Raw genomic sequence first — 22,230 nt, 5'->3', positions numbered from 1 at the left:
AACAAGAGCGAAACTCTGTCTCAAAAAAAAATATTCTCTGTGTTGACGTGAAAAATACCTATAAAGCACTTCCACTGCAAACTGAAGTGTGGCTGCTTCTAGGATAATTACTTGCACAGTTGTCCAAGTTGTGAGCTGAACTAGCAGTTTGGTTTTTTTCTTGGACGCCATTTTTACTTGAAAGATTGACAAATTATGGTCGTTCAGACTTGGGCATTTGGCAGACATTTTCTCAAAAATGAACAAAGTGAGCCTGTTGCTTTAAGGAAAACAACTGACAATATTTTTTGCAATGATAAAATTTGATCTTTGGATTGAGATGAGATTTGGGAGAAACTCTTTTTGGTAAAAAGTTTTGCTCTTGTTGCCCCGGCTGAATTGCAATGGCACAATCTCACCATTATCTCACACATAATCCCAAAGTGCTGGGATTACAGACATGTGCCTCAGCCTTCCAAGTAGCTGGGATTATAGGCATACGCCACCATGCCCACCTAATTTTTTGTATTTTTAGTAGTGACGGGGTTTCACCATGTTGGTCATACTGGTCTCCAACTCCTGACCTCCGGTGATCCACTCACCTCGGCCTCCCAAAGTACTGGGATTACAGGCGTGAGCCTCTGCCCGGTATGCTGGGGAAACTTGTATGAGCTTGTGAGTCACTGTGAGCTTGACTTAAAGCTCCTGATACTTGATTTAAAGCTTCCTGATACTTAAAAACTTTTCTGATGAGATTGGTGGTGGTGGTATTAACAAATGTGGATAATGAAATATGTCAACATTTCGGCGAACTGCATAACTCACTGAACTGATATTTTCCAAATGACCAATGCTTGATGTTACAAAATTACATATGGCCAAATGATTCATTCAAAGCGCAAGATAGACCAATGGATTTTAAAACGTCAGAGTACATAAAGCTCACTGTTACAACTTCAGATTCCACATTTCAACTGACGTTTAAGAAACCATCACTTGTTGAGTTTTGGTGATATGAAAGAATATTCTTAATTATCCAAAAAGACTTAAAATATTTCTCCCTACGTATTTGTATGAAGCTGGATTTTCTTCATATACGTCAACTAAAATAACGATGCCATGAAGTGAATACAGAAGCACATACGAGAATATAACTATCTTGTATTAAGCCAGACGAGATTGTTTTAAATGTTAATCACTGCCATTCTTCTTGTTACTTTTTTGTTTTGAATTTTTTTATTTTTTATTTTTTGTAGAGCCAAGGTCTCACTGTTTTGCCCAGGCTGGTCTCAAGCTCCTGGCCTCAAGTGAGCCTCCTGCCCCAGCCTCTGAAAGTGCTGGGATTACAGGTGTGAGCCACTGCACCCAGCCTGAAAAAAATTTTTAATGTTTTTGTTTTGAAATGACACACATTTTTTACTTAGGTTCACATGCAATAGGTGTTTGTTAACAAATTAGTAAATATTTTAAATTTTTTCAGTTTTAATTTCCAGTATGGTAAATATCAGTAGCTAGAATGCACATAAACAAAACCTCTTCAGGGGTCTTCAGTAATTTTTAAGTGTAAAGGGGTCCTGAGACCAAAAGGTTTGACAACTGCTGGGAAGTTTGTAAACTGTTAGGGAAAACCACAAGAAAGGCTTCAACTTGATCTTTAACTTTTTCTTTCTTTTTCGTAGTAAAGGAAAGACTTGCACAGTTACAGCTGAATGCTTTCATTTATAAGGATATGGGCTATATTGCTTTCTCTTTGCTTCCATATATGTTTAGGTTTTATTTTTTCAAAAATAATGCTATTTGTTTATTTTTATTTATTTATTTTTGAGTCAGAGTTTTGCTCTTGTTGCCCAGGCTGGAGTGCAATGGCATGATCTCGTCTCACTGCAACCTTCACCTCCCACATTCAAGTGGTTCTCCTGCCTCAGCCTCCTGAGTAGCTGGGATTACAGGCATGCACCACTGCGCCTGGCTAATTTTATATTTTTAGTAGAGACGAGATTTCTCCATGTTGGTCAGGTTGGTCTTGAACTCCAGATGTCAGGTGATCCACCCGCCTTGGCCTCCCACAGTGCTGGGATTTACAGGCGTGAGCCACCGTGCCCGGCCAAAATAAGGCTATATTAATAAATATAACCTAGAAGTCAGCTTTGATTCCTCCTAGAATGGGAGGAAATTCCCCACCTAGAATGGGGAGAATTTTCTAACAGATAAGAAAACCAAAATGTATCTCAGCTCCACCCACTTCTGTCTGGATTCACTGTCACCACCCTCGTCGAAGCCACCATCACCTCTTGCCTGGACCACCCCTCTAGTCTGCTGATTCATTCCCTGCTTCTACTTCCAGCCTCTCCTCTCCAAGTAGTACATGATCTTCCATCAGGCACCAGACTACACTAATTTCCTCTTGCAGACTTCCCATGGCTTTTGTAACTTCTAGAACAGGCGTCCCCAAACTTTTTACACAGGGGGCCAGTTCACTGTCCCTCAGACCGTTGGAGGGCCGCCACATACTGTGTTCCTCTCACTGACCACCAGTGAAAGAGGTGCCCCTTCCTGAAGTGCAGTGGGGGGCTGCATAAATGGCCTCAGGGGGCCGCATGCAGCCTGCGGGCTGTAGTTTGGGGACGCCTGCTCTAGAACATAAAATACAGAGCTCTCCCGTGACCAACCAGCCTCTTTGAGCTGCCTGCAGCCAAGCCAGCAGCTGCCAGTGTCCCTTCACTCACCACCAGTGGGGTCCTGCTCAGTGCTTAGTAACAGGCTTCCATTGACTTGAAAACTTTGCTTCTCTGTCAAGAGTGACCCCAGGGGCTGAGCAAAGTGGCTCGTGCCTGTAATCCCACCACTTTGGGAGGCCAAGGCAGGAGGATCACGGGGTCAGGAGATCGAGACCATCCTGGCTAACACGGTGAAACACCACCTCTACTAAAAATACAACAAATTAGCCAGGCATGGTGGCACGTGCCTGTACTCTCAACTACTCAGAAGGCTGAGGCAGGAAAATTGCTTGAACCTGGGAGGTAGAGGTTGCAGTGAGCTAAGATTGTGCCACTGCACTCCAGCCTGGACAACAGAGTGAGACTCCAACTCAAAAAAAAGAAAAAGGGTGACCCCAGGAGAAAATGAGAGAAAGCCACCCCCAATTTCTCATTCCTTCCAGGAAACCTGGATCTTTGCCAACAAGTCTGGCACCACCACCCAGTCGGCATCCTAGGAGTCCTTTTGACCCCTTTTTTTCCCCCCCTCCCACCTATATCCAATCCATTACCAAGCTCTGTTGATTTTACATTCTAAACATTCCTCCAGCCCACCTGCTGCCTCTGTTCCTCTGTCACCGCTACCATCCTTGTCTGAGCCACCATCCTCGCTGTCCCTCCTCCTGCAATAGCTTCCCCTCCCATCTTATTCCTGAATCCACTCAGCCCCTTCCCGGTACTTCTCCCCACTGAAGCCAAAGTGCCCTCCTCCAAGGACCAGCTCCAGCTTTCAGAGCAGCACTGGGTCCAATTGGGGCAGAGGTGACATTCTTAGTCCCTAGTTAGACAGGGACTGTCTGACAGATGGTCATCTGGTCTTTGTGTTAAAGGGAGCACTCCATGGATAGCATTTTCCCCCTCCTGGGATAATCCAGGGCCTTGCCTTCTGCACCTCCTGCTTCAGCTCTTTTTGGGGATAGCCAGGAGGAAGGCTTTTGCTCTTTTCTGGACAGAGTTTAAATATTTTAGTGTCAGATAAAAACATTTGAAAAAGAAGTCCTCGAATCCTCCATTTACAAATCGAGGACTGCAATAACTGGACAGTATTTAAATATTTTAGTGTCAGATGCAAACATTTGAAAAAAGGTCCTCAAGTCCTCCATTTACAAATCAAGGACTGCAGTAACTCACACAAAGAAGCAGTTTAGAATTGTTTCAAGCTTTGCAGGGATCCAGAAGATCTAGTCGGATTACTTAGTTGCCTTTTATAGTTAAAGAACCCTAACTGGCCAGGCGTGGTGGCTCATGCCTGTAATCTCAGCACTTGAGGTCAGGAGTTCAAGACCAGCTTGGCCAACATGGTGAAACCCTGTCTCCACTAAAAATACAAAAAAAATTAGCCAAGTGTGATGGCGCACACCTGTAATCCCAGCTACTCTGGAGGTAGAGGCAGAAGAATTGCTTGAACCTGGGAGGCGGAGGTTGCAGTGAGCCAAGATCACGCCACTGCACTTCAGCCTGGGTGACAGAGCAAGACTCTGTCTCAAAAATAACAAAAAAGAGCCACTATCAAGAGAGTTGAGGGGACCTTTTTCCAGGTCACCCTTCCCTGTGATAAGCACTGTGTCTTGGGCCAGGCCAGGTGAGTGGAGATAGTTTACATACACCAGATTGCTGTGAGTATCAAACAAAGTTGCATTCTCCTTACTTTATGTGTTAAAATAGTGAAACTTTAAAAGGCTATTTAAATATTCCACTAAATTTAGTTCTGTCATATTGTTACTTGTCACTTATATTTGAATATCACTGTTAATTAGGGAAATAAATATCACACCTGTCTCACAATGCGTAGGGAGAACATAATTAATGTTCATAAAATACATCTTGAGAAGTGGTTCTTAACCAAATGGGTTACAGATCCATTTGAGAATTTGATAAAGGCTGACTATCCAATGCTCTCCTGAGAAAAAAACACACAGAAATTTCAGGAGTTTCATAGCCTTCCACCTCCCTGTCCACAATGCGAACCTCCCACCAACACACCCCACAAAGCTGAACTGTGGACTCATAGCAGATCCTCTGGAGACACCAGCTTAAGAGCCCGACCGTGGAGTGACATGTGTGGTATCTTCATGCTCCAAACCCAAACCCCAACCTGAAACTTTCGAAATAAAAGTCAGTCTTAGGATTGAAAATATCAGATAGTGACATCTGCAATACCCCTGTTCAGCTGAAAGTGACTAGTGCAGCACCCGGTACCTAACATTTCAGGTTTCGGCAGGAGGAAACTGATATCCCCCTGAGCTGAATGTGTTCTGTAGGTTTCCACAACCCCAGGCTCAGGACTTACGTTTCAGTAATCCTCCCTTCTTACTACAGGAGTTGGCAAGAGAGGCAAAGAATTAAAGTCTCCTAGGAGAGTGGTAAAGTCATTTACACATTTGATTGTAGCTAAGGAGCCCACAGCGGTTTGTGTGAGTTTCAGAAGTTTTAAGATGAGCTTTGGGATCTGGAATGAAGCTGCAACCAAATGGATGCCTGCAGTGCTTGGCTTCCAACCCAGTTTATTTCTCTATGGGCCGTCATTCATCATATCAGATGCTGCAAACACCTAGGACCAGGACAGCTTCCAGCTTGTGCGTTGTTTGTAAACCCAGGAGGGAAAATCAAATAAGCAGCAATTTAGACAAAAATATATCATTTGAAAGTGGGAATTACACACCTGTGCTCCCTTTAAATAAAGCGTGAGGCATGTTAGAGCTTATGGTTTCAAGATCATTCTCCAAACCACCTGAGGTTTACCTACCAAATTGTATAAAATCTATCTTTTCAGCTAATGTAAAAAGAAACTATTACTTATACAACCAGTAGTCTCAGTTATAGATACAATCATCTTAAAGTAAATGCTATTGTAATTCCTCCTTTTACATCTCAAGTGTAAAGCATTGCCCTTGCCCACTCCTCTTTAGTATTTCAGAAGGTAGGAGCTGGAACAGAATTCTGGTACAACAAATGAATTTAACCAGTTGCTGGCATTATTGTAACAGTATTTTTCGCTTTCTATTTTTGCTTTACCAACATGGAGAGTGGTGGTGAGATATGTCTTTTCAACATTCATCCTGGTCTCTTCTGCGCATTTTATTTGAATAATTGAACTGTACTTTCCTCCCTCAAAACCAAGCAAGGTGGGGATATGCACTTAGCGATTCTTAATCCAGAGGAAAAAAGACCAAGGGTAGCGTTGGCCTGAGGCCTCTGAGCTCTGTCCCATGGAGTGAAGGAAAGGGAACCAAAGGGCTGGGAGATTGGGGAAGGCTTCGCAGAGGAGGGAGCTCCCATAGGAGAACAGTTTGCCAGGAGGGCTTTACAGGCGGAGGGAGGAGCAAGGGTGTGCATGGGTCCGGAAGTACCAGAGCAGAGCGTGTGCAGGAAACACTAATTCAGGTTTTCTTGGGGTCTAAGGAGGGAGCGTCAGGTGATGAGGCTGGATGTGAGGGGAAGAGCCAACACATGAGCCTTGGATGGCAATCAAAGGGATTTAGATTCTCTCTTGCAGGCACTGGAGAATTCTGAGCAGGGCAGAAATCTTGGAATTCTAGGTCTGTGACCTAGAGGCACAGGAAGGGTGGCCTTTCTGTGACCACCCTATCAGGAGGATGGATTGGAAGGAACCAATACCAGAAGCAAGGAGATCAGTGAGGCGCTATTTCAGTTTTCTTGTGGGACACAGGTAGGGGAAAAAGGGAATTGTTACTTTGTATTATTTCTGGTGCATAGATGACGACGTTCATCTCTGTGCCGTGTCCAGCTAGAAATTGAATTGCAAACTGTTAGACGTAAGTAGTTTGCTGCTACCATCAGGCATATGTATTTTGCCTTGGTATTGCCTCAATTGTCCATGTCTTTAATAGCACCAAACACATGTTTTTATGGTGTCTAGTTCATCATGGCCATATAAGCATTAATGGTTATGTTTTTCCAGATTCTTTTAGTTGGAAATGACAGAAACTCACCTCAAACAGCCTTAAGCGCGAAATTTATTGCTCAAATAACTGAAAAGTTCAGGGGATTGGTCTAGATTCAGGCATGGCTGGATCCAGGAGCTCAAGTCATCAAATACAGTATATCTCTTTACAATGCCGTGTTTGACTCTGAGTGGGCTTTATTCTCTGGCAGGCTTGTCCCAGGCGGTAACAGAGGTGGCAGGTCATAGTCTTCCAGAGTGGCAGCCTCCACAGAAAGCAGGCTTTTCCTATAGTGGCTCCAGTGAAAGTCCTGACTGACTGAGCATGGCTCTCAGGTGGTTCAGCTTGGGTTGTCTGCCCATCCCTCAACCATGCCCAGATTGGCCAGGCTTGGGCCACATATCCTTCCCTGCAGCTGGGCCAGGTCCAAAGTCAGCCCCACCAGAGCCACACTGGGCAGAGCAGGGGATATTATAGGCCATCACCAGAAAGCGGGAAAACAGGTGCTGGACAGGCAGAAGCAACAGCATTCCATCAGGACGGGGACAAAGTGAAGGGCCCAAGGAGACACACTGAGTTGAAATTGGAAGAGTTCAGTGAAAGGGAAAAATTGAATCCCTCTTGCAGAGGACAACCTTTTAACTCTTTGAAGCATCACCATAACACTTGTGTTCTTCCTCCTTCCCATGAGATGTGGCTTTTAGCTTTTTCATTGCCCTGATCACCCTCCTCTGGCTATGCTCTAGGCAGTGAATGTCTCTTTTAAAACATGGTGTTTAGTGATAACAGAATATACCAGATGGGCTCTGTCAGGCTGGCGTTTGGTGAGGGTTTTAATTCCCTTGTTCTGAAAACAATACTTCTATTCACACAGCATTGGCTTTTTGGTACGTGGTACTCCCACACTGCTGGTACAAGGTTGCTGTTAAAACTTGCAGTCGGTGTCATCCAGTTGAATTTTCTTTGTTTGTTTGTTTGACTGTGGTATAAGATGGGTTTAGTAGACTGGCTTCATGAATTTTCTTGAACCTAAGTGTTAGGCAAGCTGTGGCTGGGTCACAGAATGGCTGCTGGGATGGAGAGTGATTTGGCAAAAAGAGAAGCTCTGTTTAAAGATTTATTGGGATCCCAAAGGTGGGGGTGTATGTGTAAAGAGAGCTGAGTCAACTCAGATGTGGGAGTGATGGCTAATAAAATTAGTTCGGCAAAAATTTATGAAACACATGAGCCCAATGAATAAATCCTTATTGAATGTCATTTAGTTTGTTTCGATCTGTTGTCCAAGTCCTTGGCATTCTGCTGTTCCGGTATTGGCTCAGCGTCCATTTTGCAGTCCTTACCTGACCCTCCTTGCACACGCACGCACCCATAAAGGAGCAGTGTATGTCACTATTTCAACATCTCCCCCTCCTTCTGTTGTTAAAATCTAACCCATCCCCTGCTTGCTTGGAGAATCATCATCTTTGTATTGCCACCAGTCAAGAAGATTGTTTAAGTGTTGTTTCTCAAGCTTGTGTGATGAAGACTTTTGTTTTTCACTTCACAATAGAAAATTATAATGTTGTGTATGTGTTTTTAAATTACAAACACACCACCCTAGGGAGTCGTGTATCCTGTATTCTCTGGTCAGCTTCTACCACTGCACCCTGACCCCCACTGAAATTCACTGCTTTGACTTCCGCTTCCTTAAACTTCGCCTCCATCCTGTGACGTTACTGTTTTCTATTTCACCCATCTCAGCTCTGACTTGAGCAATGAACCATTTCCTGTATTTGAAGCAGCTCCCCTGTTTTGTCCACTTTTCTACTTTTAAAGCAAAAATGAGGCTTTACCTTCTGCTTGAGTCATTCCCAAGGTTCATGTTTTGCATGTCTGATTTATTCCTTTTGGGTTTCCTAAAGAAAGGCTGAACAGAAGAACATTATAATAATAAAATGAGCATTCTTAAGTGGCAAATTACTTGTATTAGCTATGTATAATACAAATATATGTAGACAGAGAATGTCTATATATATTTTTATGTATATATAAGAATGACACTTAAAAGTGTCTTTGAAAAGATATTTCAGACTATAAGTAAAAATATAGTGATTTATTATACAGACATTTATTTATTTATTAGGTGCCTAACTAGGCCAGGACCTTGGGCTAGAGTGGTAAACAAAAAAGATAGGCTTTGACTTTAGGAATCTTGTAATATGAAAACCATGCTTAAGATTGTGCCAGAAAGACATCCCATGTCCATGGATCATAAATTCAATATGGTTGAGATGGTAGTATTTTCCAAACTGGTCTGTAGCTGTGGAATTGAGATTGAGGTTCTTTTTCTTGCATATGTATGTCCACTTGTCCCAACATTGTTTGTTAAAAAGGCTGTTCTTTCTTGGATTGTCTTTAGATCTTTGTCAAAAATTAGTTTGCTCTGTTCATGTGGATCTATTTCTGGACTCTGTTCTGTTCTGTCCAGCTATGTGTCTATTCCTTTACCTCTTGTTAGGATTTTGATGAACTGACCCTCATGGTTCTCTGTGTCTTTCTTTTCCTGTGCACAAGATGAGCAGTGACATCGTTTGGATGTTTGTCCCTGCCCAAGTCTCATGTTGAAATGTAATCCCCAGTTTTGGAGGTGGGGCCTGGTGGGAGGTGATTGGATCATGCAGGTGGATTTCTTATGAATGGTTTAGTATTTGTGAGAAATGGTTTAGCACCCCTTGGTGTTGTCCTTGCAATAGTGAGTGAGTTTTCCCAAGATCTGGTAGTTTAAAAGTAGGTGGCGCCTCCCGCATCTCCTTCTTGCTCCTGCTCTCACCATGTGAAGTGCCTGCTCCCGTTTTGCCTTCCGCCATGAATAAAAGCTCCGAGACCTCCCCAGAAGCAGATGCCGCTGTGCTTCCTGTACACCCTACAGAACCATGAGCCAACTAAACCTCTTTTCTTATAAACCCAGTTTCAGCTATTTCCCTATAGCAATGTGAGAATGGCCTCATACAAGCAGTGTTTTAGATGCAAGTTGCTCTAGTAACCTGGTTTCTAGAGGGAAGATAACACAGAACAGAACCACAGCTGTCCAGGGATAGACACACGGTATGGACAAGAAATAAGCATTTGTTGTAATAAACCACTAAGATGTTAGTGTTGTTTGTTACCAGACCATGGGGGCCAAGCTCTGGGCCCAATCCATTCTAGGTCATAGGGGCCTGCCCTTTATTTTTCATGAACAGGAGCCAACAAGGGTGCTTTTCCTAGATTAGAAACCCAGAAGAGGTGCATAAGGTAAGAGAGGTGAACACATGGCTGGAAATAAAGGACAAGCTGTTCAGCTTTTGGCCCCTTGCTTTTGGTGAAACACAGTTTATATTGGGCCCCTCTGTCTCAGGCCCCTTCTCACAGAGTTTAAGGATATCATTGGCAGGTTCTCCTGCAGCAGGGATGCTAACTGTCAGTGCAGGTTCGGGCTATCTCCACTAAGACCGGCTTGTGATACTTACTGCTTATGATTCTTAGCTATCCTCAGAGTTGCCATTTCTAGAGATCTGCCCCATTTGCTGTCCTTCAGGACTCCACATCCGATCACCTGATATAGGTGGGAAAGTGGGTATTATTACAGAATTTGCCACTGATGTTAATTTAGTCATTTTTTTTTCAGGCAAAGTACACAAAGAGTTTAGCAAAGTAAACAGAGAAGATTTATATGAATGAGCAAAATTCAGGGCTAAACTTGAAGGAAAAAGGCAAGACCTGGGTGTGGAGAGGACAGAGTGCCAGGTTTTTTGTTTCAAAAATATTAATGTGATAAAATAGCTTCACCAGTAATGTTTACAGTAATGATAAAAGAGGGCACCCCAAACTTTGGTGTTTTTTCTTTTTTTCTTTTTGAGATGGAGTTTCGCTCTTGTTACCCAGGGTGGAGTGCAATGGCGTGATCTCGGCTCACCGCAACCTCCGCCTCCTGGGCTCAGGCAATTCTCCTGCCTCAGCCTCCTGAGTACCTGGGACTACAGGCACGCACCACCATGCCCAGCTAATTTTTTGTATTTTTAGTAGAGACGGGGTTTCACTATGTTGACCAGGATGGTCTCGATCTCTTGACCTCGTGATCCACCCGCCTCGGCCTCCCAAAGTGCTGGGATTACAGGCTTGAGCCACCGCGCCCGGCCACTTTGGTGTTTTTTCTAATAAAAATGATGGTTACATCAACCTCACTTGCAGATTCCTCCCCTAGCTACATCATCTGACTTCTTGAAATTATTGTAATTATATGAAGAATAAATACTGTTAATGAAAGCCATTTAAATGGGTCAGTAATATTAAACATTGCAATTATTAAGCAGACAGAGTCCAAGAAGCTTGATACGAATTAATTCATTTAATCTTGACAAATAACCCTATGAGATGTCCCCATTGTTATAATCCCCATTTGACAGGTTGACATGGAAGTTATTTGCTCAAGGTCACAGCTGGGTGATGGTAGAGCTTTGAACATGGCAGTTTGATTCCAGCTTGCTCTTAAACACAATACATGGAGGGTTGCCTTTCTTTGTAGGTAGAAATGGTGACATACTACCTGGTTTAAAAAGAAACTATGCCAGGTCCGGTGGCTCACGCCTATAATCCCCAGCACTTTGGGAGGCCAAGGCGGGTGGATCACTTGAGGTCAGGAATTCGATAGCAGCCAGGCCAACATGGGGAAACCCTGTCTCTACTAAAAGTACAAAAATTAGCTGGGCATGGTGGCATGCACCTGTAATCCCAGCTACTGAGGTGACTGAGGCAGGAGAATCGCTTGAACCCTGGAGGCAGAGGTTTCAGTGAGCCGAGATCATGCCATTGCACTCCAGCTTGGGTGACAAAGCAAGACTCCATCACACACACAAAGAAAGAAACTAAAAATTGATCAGCTCACCAAAGAGCAAATCCGGTGCCCTTCCTCCCAAACAAGAATGACTGGATGGTTAAATTCATAGGTAGTCAGGGAAATAAAATTTTTTTAAATAAAAATGGTTGGTCGGGTGCAGTGCCTCACGCCTGTAATCCCAGCACTTTGGGAGGCAGAGGCAGGTGGATCGCCTGAGGTCAGGAGTTTGAGACTAGTCCGACCAACATAGTGAAACCTCGTCTCTACTAAAAATACAAAAAATTAGCTGGGCGTGTTAGTGGGCATAAATAAAATTAAAATGGTTATGAGATACCACTTGACACCCATCAGACTGACAAAAAATTAAAACTATTGATAACTTGTGGCAGAGATGAAGAATAGCTATTAAAATTTAAAGTATGTATGCATATAACATGCCAACCCAGCAGTCCCATTTTGGGGATTCTGTTTCATGGAAATAAAAGCACTGTTGAATATATAAAGATATTTATTGCAGTCTTTGTATTGCCAAATTTTTAAAAATCCCAGAAAACAAATGAAAACCTCTTATTACAGGTATCCTCTGGAATATGATGCAGCCTCTGAAACTCATGAGTTTGAATTATGCCAGATGACTTGGAGGGACCTCATAAGGTTCTATTGAAAGAGAAATGCAGGGTGCGGCAGTATGTATCATATGATCCCACTGTCATGCTCATTAAAAGCAGTGGCCCTGGCTGGGCATGGTGGCTCACGCTTGTAATCCCAGAACTTTGGGAGGCCGAGGTGGGCGGATCACCTGAGATTCAGGAGTTTGAGACCAGCCTGGCCAACATGGTGAAACCCTGTCTCTACTGAAAATACAAAAATTAACCAGGCATGGTGGTGCATGCCTGTAATCCCATCTACTTGGGAGGCTGAGGCAGGAGAATCGCTTGAACCCGTGAAGCAGGGGTTGCAGTGAGGCAAGACTGCACCAAAAGAAAACCTGTGCATGAACAGGAATTTTAACTGTTTGTATATATATAGACTTCACCTATTTAAGGTATACAACTGTGTGTGTGTGTGTGTGTGTGTGTGTGTGTGTGTGTATGTGTGTATAATCTGGTTTTAGTAACACATAGGAAAAAATGTGGAAAAAATGTGTATATGAGGTTGTTACATGGACTGTGTTTGTGGGATTGGTGAGGGGAGGAGGGAACCAAGTGAAAGAAGGAAGAAAGACAACTGAAAAAGATACATCTGTCTGATTATGGTTATGTATTTCTGCAGTGCTCTGTGTGGGTGCACATATAGCTAAATAATGTTTTTCAGAGATTGGAAAGCAACAATGGTTAAAATGATCATATCTGAAACCATAGGTTTGGCTTGGACCAATCTCCCCACTGACCTCCTGTGGTCTGTCTTTGCCTGTGTTTGTTTAGCTTCCAGAATGGATCAGGGCAGCTTCTTGTTCCCTCCTCCATTGCCATACTTAAAGTAAAGGAAAGACTCCGGAGCTCCAAAGAGATGGACCTGTGTAGGTGGTTTCCAAGCATGAATGACTCAAAGACAAAACCACTGGGTCATCCCTATTAGAAGGGACAGCAGAACAGAAGTGGCAGAGTATCTGCCAATCTGTGGTCATTTCAATTTTTATGAATCACATCAAAATGGAACCACCTACATATTCGTCCAACACAAAGAATTGGCTTTTATAGACTTAACATGAGAAGCAAGTCAAAAAGTAAATATTCTTATTGCTGAGTAAAGTAACACCCTAATTTTACATGGTTGGTATATGTGTGCTTCTGAGTGTGGGAATCCCCTGAAACACTCAGACTGCTTCTCTGTAGTTGAATGAGGAGGACAGACAACATAGCTTTGGGTGAGGATAAACTAATGTACTCTAACAGTTAAGCACAGTCTAAAGAATAAGAGAGATGACTTTCAGTTAACAGGACAGGGATATTTCATAATCCAAACCACACTTGGCACCATGTGTGAGCGATCACTGCTGTGTCACTGGAAGGTTGTTTGTTTTAATAGGCACATGGTTGGCAGGCACACCATGAATGGATTGAGTTTCTTACTCTGGGTCTCCTGTTTCCCTGTCCCTGGCTTACTAAGCAGGCGTCAGAACAGATAAAGATGCTTATGTTGTTGTTGTTTTTGAGACGGAGTCACACTCTGTCACCCAGGCTGGAGTGCAGTGGTACAATCTTGGCTCACTGCAACCTCTGCCTCCTGGGTTCACGTGATTCTCATGTCTCAGCCTCCCGAGTAGCTGGGATTACAGGCGTATGCCACCATGCCCAGCTTATTTTTGTATTTTTAGTAGAGACAGAGTTTCACTATGTTGGCCAGGCTGGTCTCAAACTCCTGTCCTCAAGTGATCCACCCGCCTCAGCCTCCCAGACTGCTGGGATTACAGGCGTGAGCCACCGCGCCAGGCCAAGATGCTTATGTTATATGTTATTGGTGAATAGTGATTTTTGAAAAGAGCACCATTAGTCTACTATTGGAATAAGATTTGTACTTGGACTCAGCCATTCCTAGGCTTCAGTTCTGGTTTACTTTAAATCAGTGATTCACAGTTGTTAGCTGTAGAACCATGTCAATTCATTGAATGCTGTTGCCCCTGCGGGTAATATCAGTTGAGTTTTAGATGCTTTGGTAGAGGGCGTAGATTTGTTAGGGGAGAAAATCAAATATTTAATTTCTTAGGTGGGAACATGTGAAACCATGCCAGTGTTTTTTACCTAATATCAGCAGTATCGTTATGAAAGTACCCAGTGGAGTGTTTTCATGAGCTCTCTTATAAATAATATGGTACCCTTTTGAGTAATGTAAATTTTTTTAAGCTTACAAGGTTCTGATTATTATGATACATTTTATTAGGTAACTACAAATTTTCAGGAAATGTCAACAGAGGCTTTATCATTATATGACTCTTTGATTTCTAGGCAGAGTTTATTGGGACTGCCTTTTAAAAAGTTAATAGCTTTATTTACTAACCATACAATTCACCTATTTAAGCTGTACAACTGAATGGTTTTTGGCATATTCACAGAATTGCACATTCATCACCACAATCCATTTTTGAGCATTTTCATCACCTAAAAAACCAAAAACTACTAGCAGCCACTGACTCCCAGATTCTACCTCTACTCCCAGCACAGTCCACCACTAATCTACTTTCTATCCCTATAGCTTTGCCTTTTCTGGACATTTCATACACATGGAGTCACACAATATGTAGCCTTTGGCGTCTGGCTTCTTTCACTTAGCATGATGTCTTCAAGGTCCATCCCTGTGGTAGCATGCATCAGTACTTCCTTTTTCTGCCAAATAATATTTCATTGTTTGTATAGATCACATTTCATTTATCCATGTATCGGTTAATGTGTATTTGGCTTCTTTCCACTTTATGGCTTCTATGAGCAATGCTGCTGTGAACATTTATGTATAATTTTGTGTGGCAAGGTCTGGCTTTTTAGTGACTCAGTTGCCCTTTTAAATTCCCATGATATCATAGCTAAATAGGACTTCCAGATGTCCTCTTGCTTGGCACCTTCTGTTTAGGCACATGAAGGTCTGGATTCCCCAGAGAGGGAATGTCGCTTCCCTGGCACACAGAACTAGAGAGTGGAGTAGGGTCCTGCCTCCAGGCTTCTTGCTCTCAGGTTCAGTGCTTTACCTATTGATATGGACACATGAAGGCTGAAGAAGACCTAAAGTCTGCAATATGCCACTTTGTGAAAGCCTCGCAGGCTTTTTCTGCTTGATGTTTCTTCTGTTTTACCACTTACAACAGTGTGGTCTTGTCTGAAAGCAGAAGAGCTGGAATCTTCCTTAGATATTTTCTTTTTTTTGTTTTGTTTTGAGATGGAGTCTTGCCCAGGCTGGAGTGCAGTAGTGCGATCTCTGTTCACTGCAACCTCTGCCTCCCAGGTCCAAGCGACTCCCCTGCCTCAGCCTCCCGAGTAGCTGGGATTACAGATGTGTGCCACCACATCTGGCTAATTTTTGTATTTTTAGTAGAAACGGGGTTTCACCATGCTGGCCAACCTGGTCTCGAACTCCTGACCTTGTGATCTGCCCACCTCGGCCTCCCAAAGTGCTGGGATTACAGGCGTGAGCCACCGCGCCCAGCCCTTAGAGATTTTCTAGTCGCGTATCCTTGTGATACAAGTGAGGAAACTGAGGTGCCAAGAAGGAATGTGATGTCTCACCCAAGATCACACTGTTAGTGGCAGATCAAGGACTGGAATTTCGGTCTCTCTGCTCCAGGTCCTGGTCCTCATCTCCCCTGTTAGGACAAGCATCTGTTACCCAGGGACTGCATGAAGGGTGGCACTGAGCCATTTTTTGTCTCTTCTCTGATAGAATCCCGTCACGGGGCTGCTGTCAGCCAGCCATGAGCAGAAGGATGCCTGGGTGCGGGATAACATCTACAGTATCCTGGCCGTGTGGGGCCTGGGCATGGCCTACCGCAAGAATGCGGACCGCGATGAGGACAAGGCCAAGGCCTACGAGCTGGAGCAGGTAATGGTGACTGACGGCTATATCTCAGCTGCTCAGCCACCTTGTCCTTCAACTGGAAAACCCACAGAGAGGTAGCTGTGTGCGCAGAACTGTTTGGGTACAGGCCTCGCCTCCATTTCCGCTTTAGAATATTTTGGGGAGGCACTTACATGGTCTCATCCTCACATTTGTCTTTCTGTTTGAGATTGGACATCCCCCATAAAACAATGACAGCATCCAGAATCACAGCAAATAGAAAATGAAGGTGTCCACATTTCTTTTTTTTTTGAGATGGAGTCTCACTCTTTTCCCCAGGCTGGAGTGCAGCAGTGGCTCACTGCAACCTCTGCCTCCTGGTTTCAAGTGATTCTCCTGCTTCAGCCTCCCGAGTAGCTGGGATTACAGGCACCTGCCACCACGCCCAGCTTATTTTGTATTTTTAGTAGAGACAGGGTTTTACCACATTAGCCAGGCTGGTCTCGAACTCCTGGCCTCTGGTGATCAGCCTGCCTCGGCCTCCCAAAATGCTGGAATTACAGGCATGAGCCACTGTGCTTGGCCGAATCCACATTTCTAACCCCAAAGTGTCAATTTGCGTAATTAGTTACATTTCTCCCACATGTGCTTTATCCATTTTATGCATATTTATACATGAGGTATCATCATAAACTGATATGTTTTTACAAGTCATCTCACCACGGCTTCACATTCCAAAGCATGTATTCTTCAGAGTAGTCACATTGAAAGGATATTTATCCAAACATTATTGCTGCTGCATAAAATATTTTTGAAACTTCCCTTAAAAATACCTTTCTAATTTGAGCCATTCCAGGAAAGCAATCTTATTAATTTATGGTCACCCTTTAATTTTGAACCAAATTGGTGTATCCAGTTTGGGAGCCTATATTATTCACCATGAGAAGGTGGTTTTTCTGCAGCAATGAAGTCCTTTTATTGTTGTCCAAAATCTAGAACCAAGACACCTATCTAAGATTTGCTATCACTAAGTTTGTAACAAAATAATCCATCCCTGAACACAGGCGGTATTTTCCAAGTGTTTTGAGGGGTAGCATTGAAGTAGGGAGCACTGAAATATAAAAATCATTCTCTTGGCATGAGAGCTCTTGGGATTTTTCTTTGATGATCTGACAGTCAGTGGATCATCTGGCATGGTTTCTCATTCATTAATATAGCATTATTATTGTTATTTATAATGAGAATAAGACTTGTAATTGGTTACAGTAAATCAGATTATTCAGAAACCTTGGCTGTCACTTGCATTTTGTTAGAGCTTTACTCAGTAATTCAGTGATGGTTTCGCAAATGGCCATTTGGGCAAACAGTACTTTTGGGTAGGCATGGTGGACTCAGTGTAACAAAAATACATTACCAAAAAATGTGACATAAAGCTCCAGAGTACTAGCCTTACAAAAATTGTGTTGCTAAGGTATTAGCGAGGAGTCACTGAATTTCAGAGCTGGCCGATAATATATGATCTGGCCCCTTTATGTGAGGTAAGTCACTTTGTCCAGATTTTTCTTTCTTTGTGATGGAGTGGAGAGAACATGAACCATCAGAACACTCACATAGGTTCAGGACTGGCCTTTTCAGGGGAGTTGCTGGGCAGCCCTGGCTTGCCAGCCACGGAGGTCAAGAGGTGGTTTTCCTGCAGCAAGGGCCCTGGGCCTTGTTCCTGATTCTGCTTTATCTCCACAGAACGTGGTGAAGCTGATGCGAGGTCTTCTCCAGTGCATGATGAGACAGGTAGGCAGAATGCACACGCGTGCTTGCCAAATGGGCATTCCATGTCGTTGTAATCGTGACAGTTAACATGCTTAAGACGTCTTTTACTTTTCTTCTCAAGAGGAAGAGAAATTGAAAATATTTTGCTTACTTTCTCTCTCTCTTTTTTTTTTTTTTTGAGACAGGGTCTCACACTGTCACCCAGGCTGAGTACAGTGGTGTGATCACGGCTCACTACAACCTCAAACTCCTAAGCTCAAGTGGTTCTTCCACCTCAGCCTCCCGAGTAGCTGGGACTACAGGCGTGTACCACCACACCTGGCTAATTTTTATTTTTTATTTTTTGTAGACACGACACCTCACTATGTTGCCCAGGCTGGTCTTGAACACCTAGATGCAAGTGATTCCCCTGTCCCTTGGCCTCCCAAAGTGCTGGGATTACAGGCATGAGCTACCATGCCCAGCTACTTTCTTTTTTAAGAATTATTTTCAGTAACTTTGCTATTGAACCACAGTCTCAAAGGACACTTTCTAAGAATCTATTTTGAAGAGTTACATGAGTAAAAGGAGAACATGCTTTTTTTTAAAATGGGGAAGATAACTTTTTTTAAAGGCACTTCTAGAAAGCCATACAGTACCATTTATTCCATCATGCTTATAAAAGGTATATTTTCATTGAGATGAAATGCTTGAGTTTTGAAAACTTGATATTGTTTAGTGGTATTTTCAGTGAGAGGTAAATAAAACAGTTCATTGAGCATGTACTGCATATAGAACATTATGCTAGGATCTCCACAGATTCAAAGATGAAGATGACACAGTCCCCACCCTTAGTCAGCATGAGCAAAAACATACTAGCTCTTTTCCTTTCGACATTAAGAAACAAGAAGCTGAAATTTAAACAGGTCCCTTTTCTCCCCTCTTTTTCTCCCTTTTACTTTCCCTCCATCTCTCCTTGAGTATCTACCATGTGTCACAGCTGGGGATACGTAGACAAGGACACCCCTTGGCATGACCCATCACTCCTGCAGATGAGATTCTCCCCAGGCTGGTACATTTCAGGCGAGTGGACGAGAAGAATCGCCAGCACAGCCCCTCTGTGTGGTGCCCCCTAGCAGCTGCCTTCCCTCCCTCTGGCTCCCAGAAGCGGTAGATATGAGCTCTAGATCCAGGTAGCTGGCCTTGGCCGTGACCTCTGCCAGCCATGAACCCCGGTAACTGTGCAGAGTGGGCTTGCCTTCTCCCTTAGGTGGCCAAAGTGGAGAAGTTCAAACACACTCAGAGCACCAAGGACAGCCTGCACGCCAAGTACAACACCGCCACCTGTGGCACAGTGGTGGGCGATGACCAGTGGGGCCACCTCCAGGTGGATGCCACCTCTCTCTTCCTCCTGTCCCTGGCCCAGATGACTGCCTCAGGTGAGCCGGGGTCGCTGGAGCCCATTGTGTAGGGAATGACAATCCAGAGGTGGGAGGAGGGCAGGCAGCGGTCAGGGTCTTAGACCATTTGTGCTGCGTCACTGCTTTAATAAAATACCTCAGACGAGGCCAGTTCTACAGAACCAAAATGTGTTTTCTCACAGTTCTGGAGGCTGGGAAGTCCATGACCAAGGCACTACCAGGCTCAGTTGTCTGGTAGAGGCTCCATCCTCCAAAGAGGAGGATCGCTGTGCCCTCACCTGGGGGAAGCCAGAAAGGCAAGAAAGCCAAAGGCTCCATGAAGCCTGTTTTGAAAGAGCCTATAGCTGGGCACAGTGGCTCATGCCTGTAATCCCAGCACTTTGGGAAGCTGAGGCAGGTGAATCACCTGAGGTCGGGAGTTCAAGACCAGCCTGACCAACATGGAGAAACCCCATCTCTACTAAAAATACAAAAATTAGTCAGGTGTGGTGGCGCATGCCTGTAATCCCAGCTATTCAGGAGGCTGAGGCAGGAGAATCACTTGAACCTGGGATGCAGAGGTTGCCGTGAGCCAAGATTGTGCCATTGCACTCCAGCCTGGGCAACAAGAACAAAACGCGAAACTCTGTCTGAAAAAAAAGAAAGAAAATGCCTTCATCCCACACATGATGGGAGGAGTCCTCAGGGCCTGATCTCTTAATGGCCCGCCTCTTAATATCATCACATTGGCCGCACCTCGATTTTGGAGGGGACCCATTCAGACCATAGCAATCAGTATTTTAAATCAGTTTACACAAAAGAAAAGCATGCTGTCTGTAATCCCAGTACTTTGGGAGGCCAAGGTGGGCAGATCACGAAGTCAAGAGATTGAGACCGTCCTGGCCAACATGGTGAAACACTGTCTCTACTAAAAATACAGAAAAAGTTAGCTGGGTGTGGTGGCATGTGCCTGTAGTCCCAGCTACTTGAGAGGCTGAGGCAGGAGAATTGCTTGAACCCTGGAGGCAGAGGTTACAGTGAGCCAAGATCACACCACTGCGCTCCAGCCTGGTGCCTGGCAGCAGAGTGAGACTCTGTCTCAAAAAAAAAAAAAAAAAAAGAAAGAAAAGCATGCTTCTCCATATTCTGTGCATTCTCCTCTGTGATAGGGCAGGGAGTGCAGGAACCCTGTCTGTAACCTGCAGAGAGGACAGTCAACCTCTGCCTGGGCCCCAGCAGGGTGAAGGCCGTGGAGCTGGCTGTCTTAGCTTCCCTCTGTTGGGCACACAGCCTCCTTACTGTCACTCTCTCCTAGTTCCTAGAGCTATATAGGTCAGGTCTAACTGACACTTAGCTGTCTGGAGACCATCCCCCACCTGCTCTTAGAGTGTTCTCCTCTAGGATCAGAAGCCCTGCCCTTTCAGCTCTCCTGCTCACTACCCTGGTCACCCTCTTTTAGACACACCCTCACTTTTCCAAATTATATCTGATCAACACCATTTCCACCACTTGGCAGTGTGCCCAGAGTGAGCTGAGCAGCCTGCAGCGCCTGTGCTGTGAGTAGGCTCACGGCAGCGTGCCTTGTTCCTCTTGAAGCTGGAGCCGCTGGCCTCTGTGGCAGCCTGGACCCCAGGCCTCTGTCTCCCCGACTAGGGTCTCACACCAGGTGATCCCTCTCTCCCACAATGGCATGTGCCACAGATGCTGCCCTAGGTTAGGGCACTGAGCGCCTGTTTCTTGGAGTTCTTATCACCCACCTGTCCAGTCAACTGATGTACCTGAGGCCTCCCATTCACTGCAGACTGCAAATGTGAAACTCTCAAAATGCCAAAAATCAGTAAGCAGTATTGTTATGGCTGTGTGAATAAATCACACATTTATGCAATTACTTTTTGGCTATGAAAGTTAATATGAGCTCACTGTAGATACTTTTGAAAATGTAACAGAATATAAAGAAAAAGATTCCACTGCCAACTTTCATTTTGCTGCATCTCCTCCAAGTCTTTTTTTCTGTGCATTTTTTTTACATGTTTAAGGTCACATTGTATACATAAACATAGTCTTTTTATTACATAGCATAACAAGCATTTCTCCCATGATATAACAAGCTTCTTCATAAAGATTATTTTAATGAGTTTATCAATGAATATACCATAATTAATTTAACTATTCCTTGATTCCTTCTTTATTTATTTTTATTATTATTTATTTTTATTTTCTTTTGAGACAGAGTTTCATTCTTGTTGCCCAGGCTGGAATGCAATTGTGTGATCTCAGCTCACCGCAACCTCCACCTCCTGGGTTTAAGCAATTCTCCTGCCTCAGCCTCTAAGTAGCTGGGATTATAGGCATGTGCCACTATATGTGTGTAGTTTTAGTAGAGACGAGGTTTCTCCATGTTGGTCAGGCTGGTCTCAAATTCCCAACCTCAGGTGATCCGCCCACCTCGGCCTCCCAGAGTGCTGGGATTACAGGCGTAAGCTAGCATGCCCAGCTCCCTTCTTTTATTTATTTATTTATTTATTTTTTTGAGGCAGAGTCTCGCTCTGTTGCCAGGCACCAGGCTGGAGTGCAGTGGCGTGAGCTTAGCTCACTACAACCTCCACCTCCTGGGTTCAAGCAATGCTCCTGCCTCAGCCTCCCAAGTAGCTGGGACAACGGACGTCTGCTACCACACCTAGCTAATTTTTGTAGTTTTAAGTAGAGACAGGGTTTCACCATGTTGGCCAGAATGGTCTCCATCTCTTGACCTCGTGATCCGCCTGCCTCAGCCTCCCAAAGTGCTGGGATTACAGGCGTGAGCTACTACCTGGCCCCTTTTATTTTGCTATTATAACTAATGTTGCAATACCAACCTTGACCCCATCTTTATTTAATTCCTTCTGAGAGTTAGATATCACTTAAAGGTAACTCACATATTGCCAAATTGTTTTCAGTTTCTAGCTAAACTTAGTTCAGATTCAACTTCTAATCTGGCTTATTAGTTAAGCTTCCCTCATTGATGTAAGTGTCCATTTTCTATTACATCCATAGCAGCTTCCAGAATTCATACATTAAAAATACCTGTATTTGTTGTAGCTGACTGTATTTTTACGCAGGGTTAAAGG

General features: G+C 44.0%; 1 protein-coding gene across 5 annotated transcripts in view; it reads left to right on the top strand.

Moving 5' to 3' along the window:
* PHKA2 (phosphorylase kinase regulatory subunit alpha 2) overlaps nt 1–22,230 on the top strand; it is a 96,269-nt gene that overhangs the window by 15,031 nt on the left and 59,008 nt on the right. For all 5 annotated transcript variants that reach the window (XM_010334892.3, XM_010334891.2, XM_003924127.4 and 2 more), the window contains exons 2-4: nt 15,864–16,022; nt 17,718–17,765; nt 18,994–19,162. In XM_010334892.3, coding sequence (XP_010333194.1) covers nt 15,864–16,022; nt 17,718–17,765; nt 18,994–19,162 — 376 coding nt within the window. The remainder of the gene's footprint in view (nt 1–15,863; nt 16,023–17,717; nt 17,766–18,993; nt 19,163–22,230) is intronic.

The sequence above is a fragment of the Saimiri boliviensis genome, chromosome X (assembly GCF_048565385.1).
Source record: "Saimiri boliviensis isolate mSaiBol1 chromosome X, mSaiBol1.pri, whole genome shotgun sequence".
NCBI lineage: Eukaryota > Metazoa > Chordata > Mammalia > Primates > Cebidae > Saimiri > Saimiri boliviensis.
Note: the sequence above shows the minus strand (reverse complement) of the source record. Positions and strands in the feature narration are given on the sequence as shown.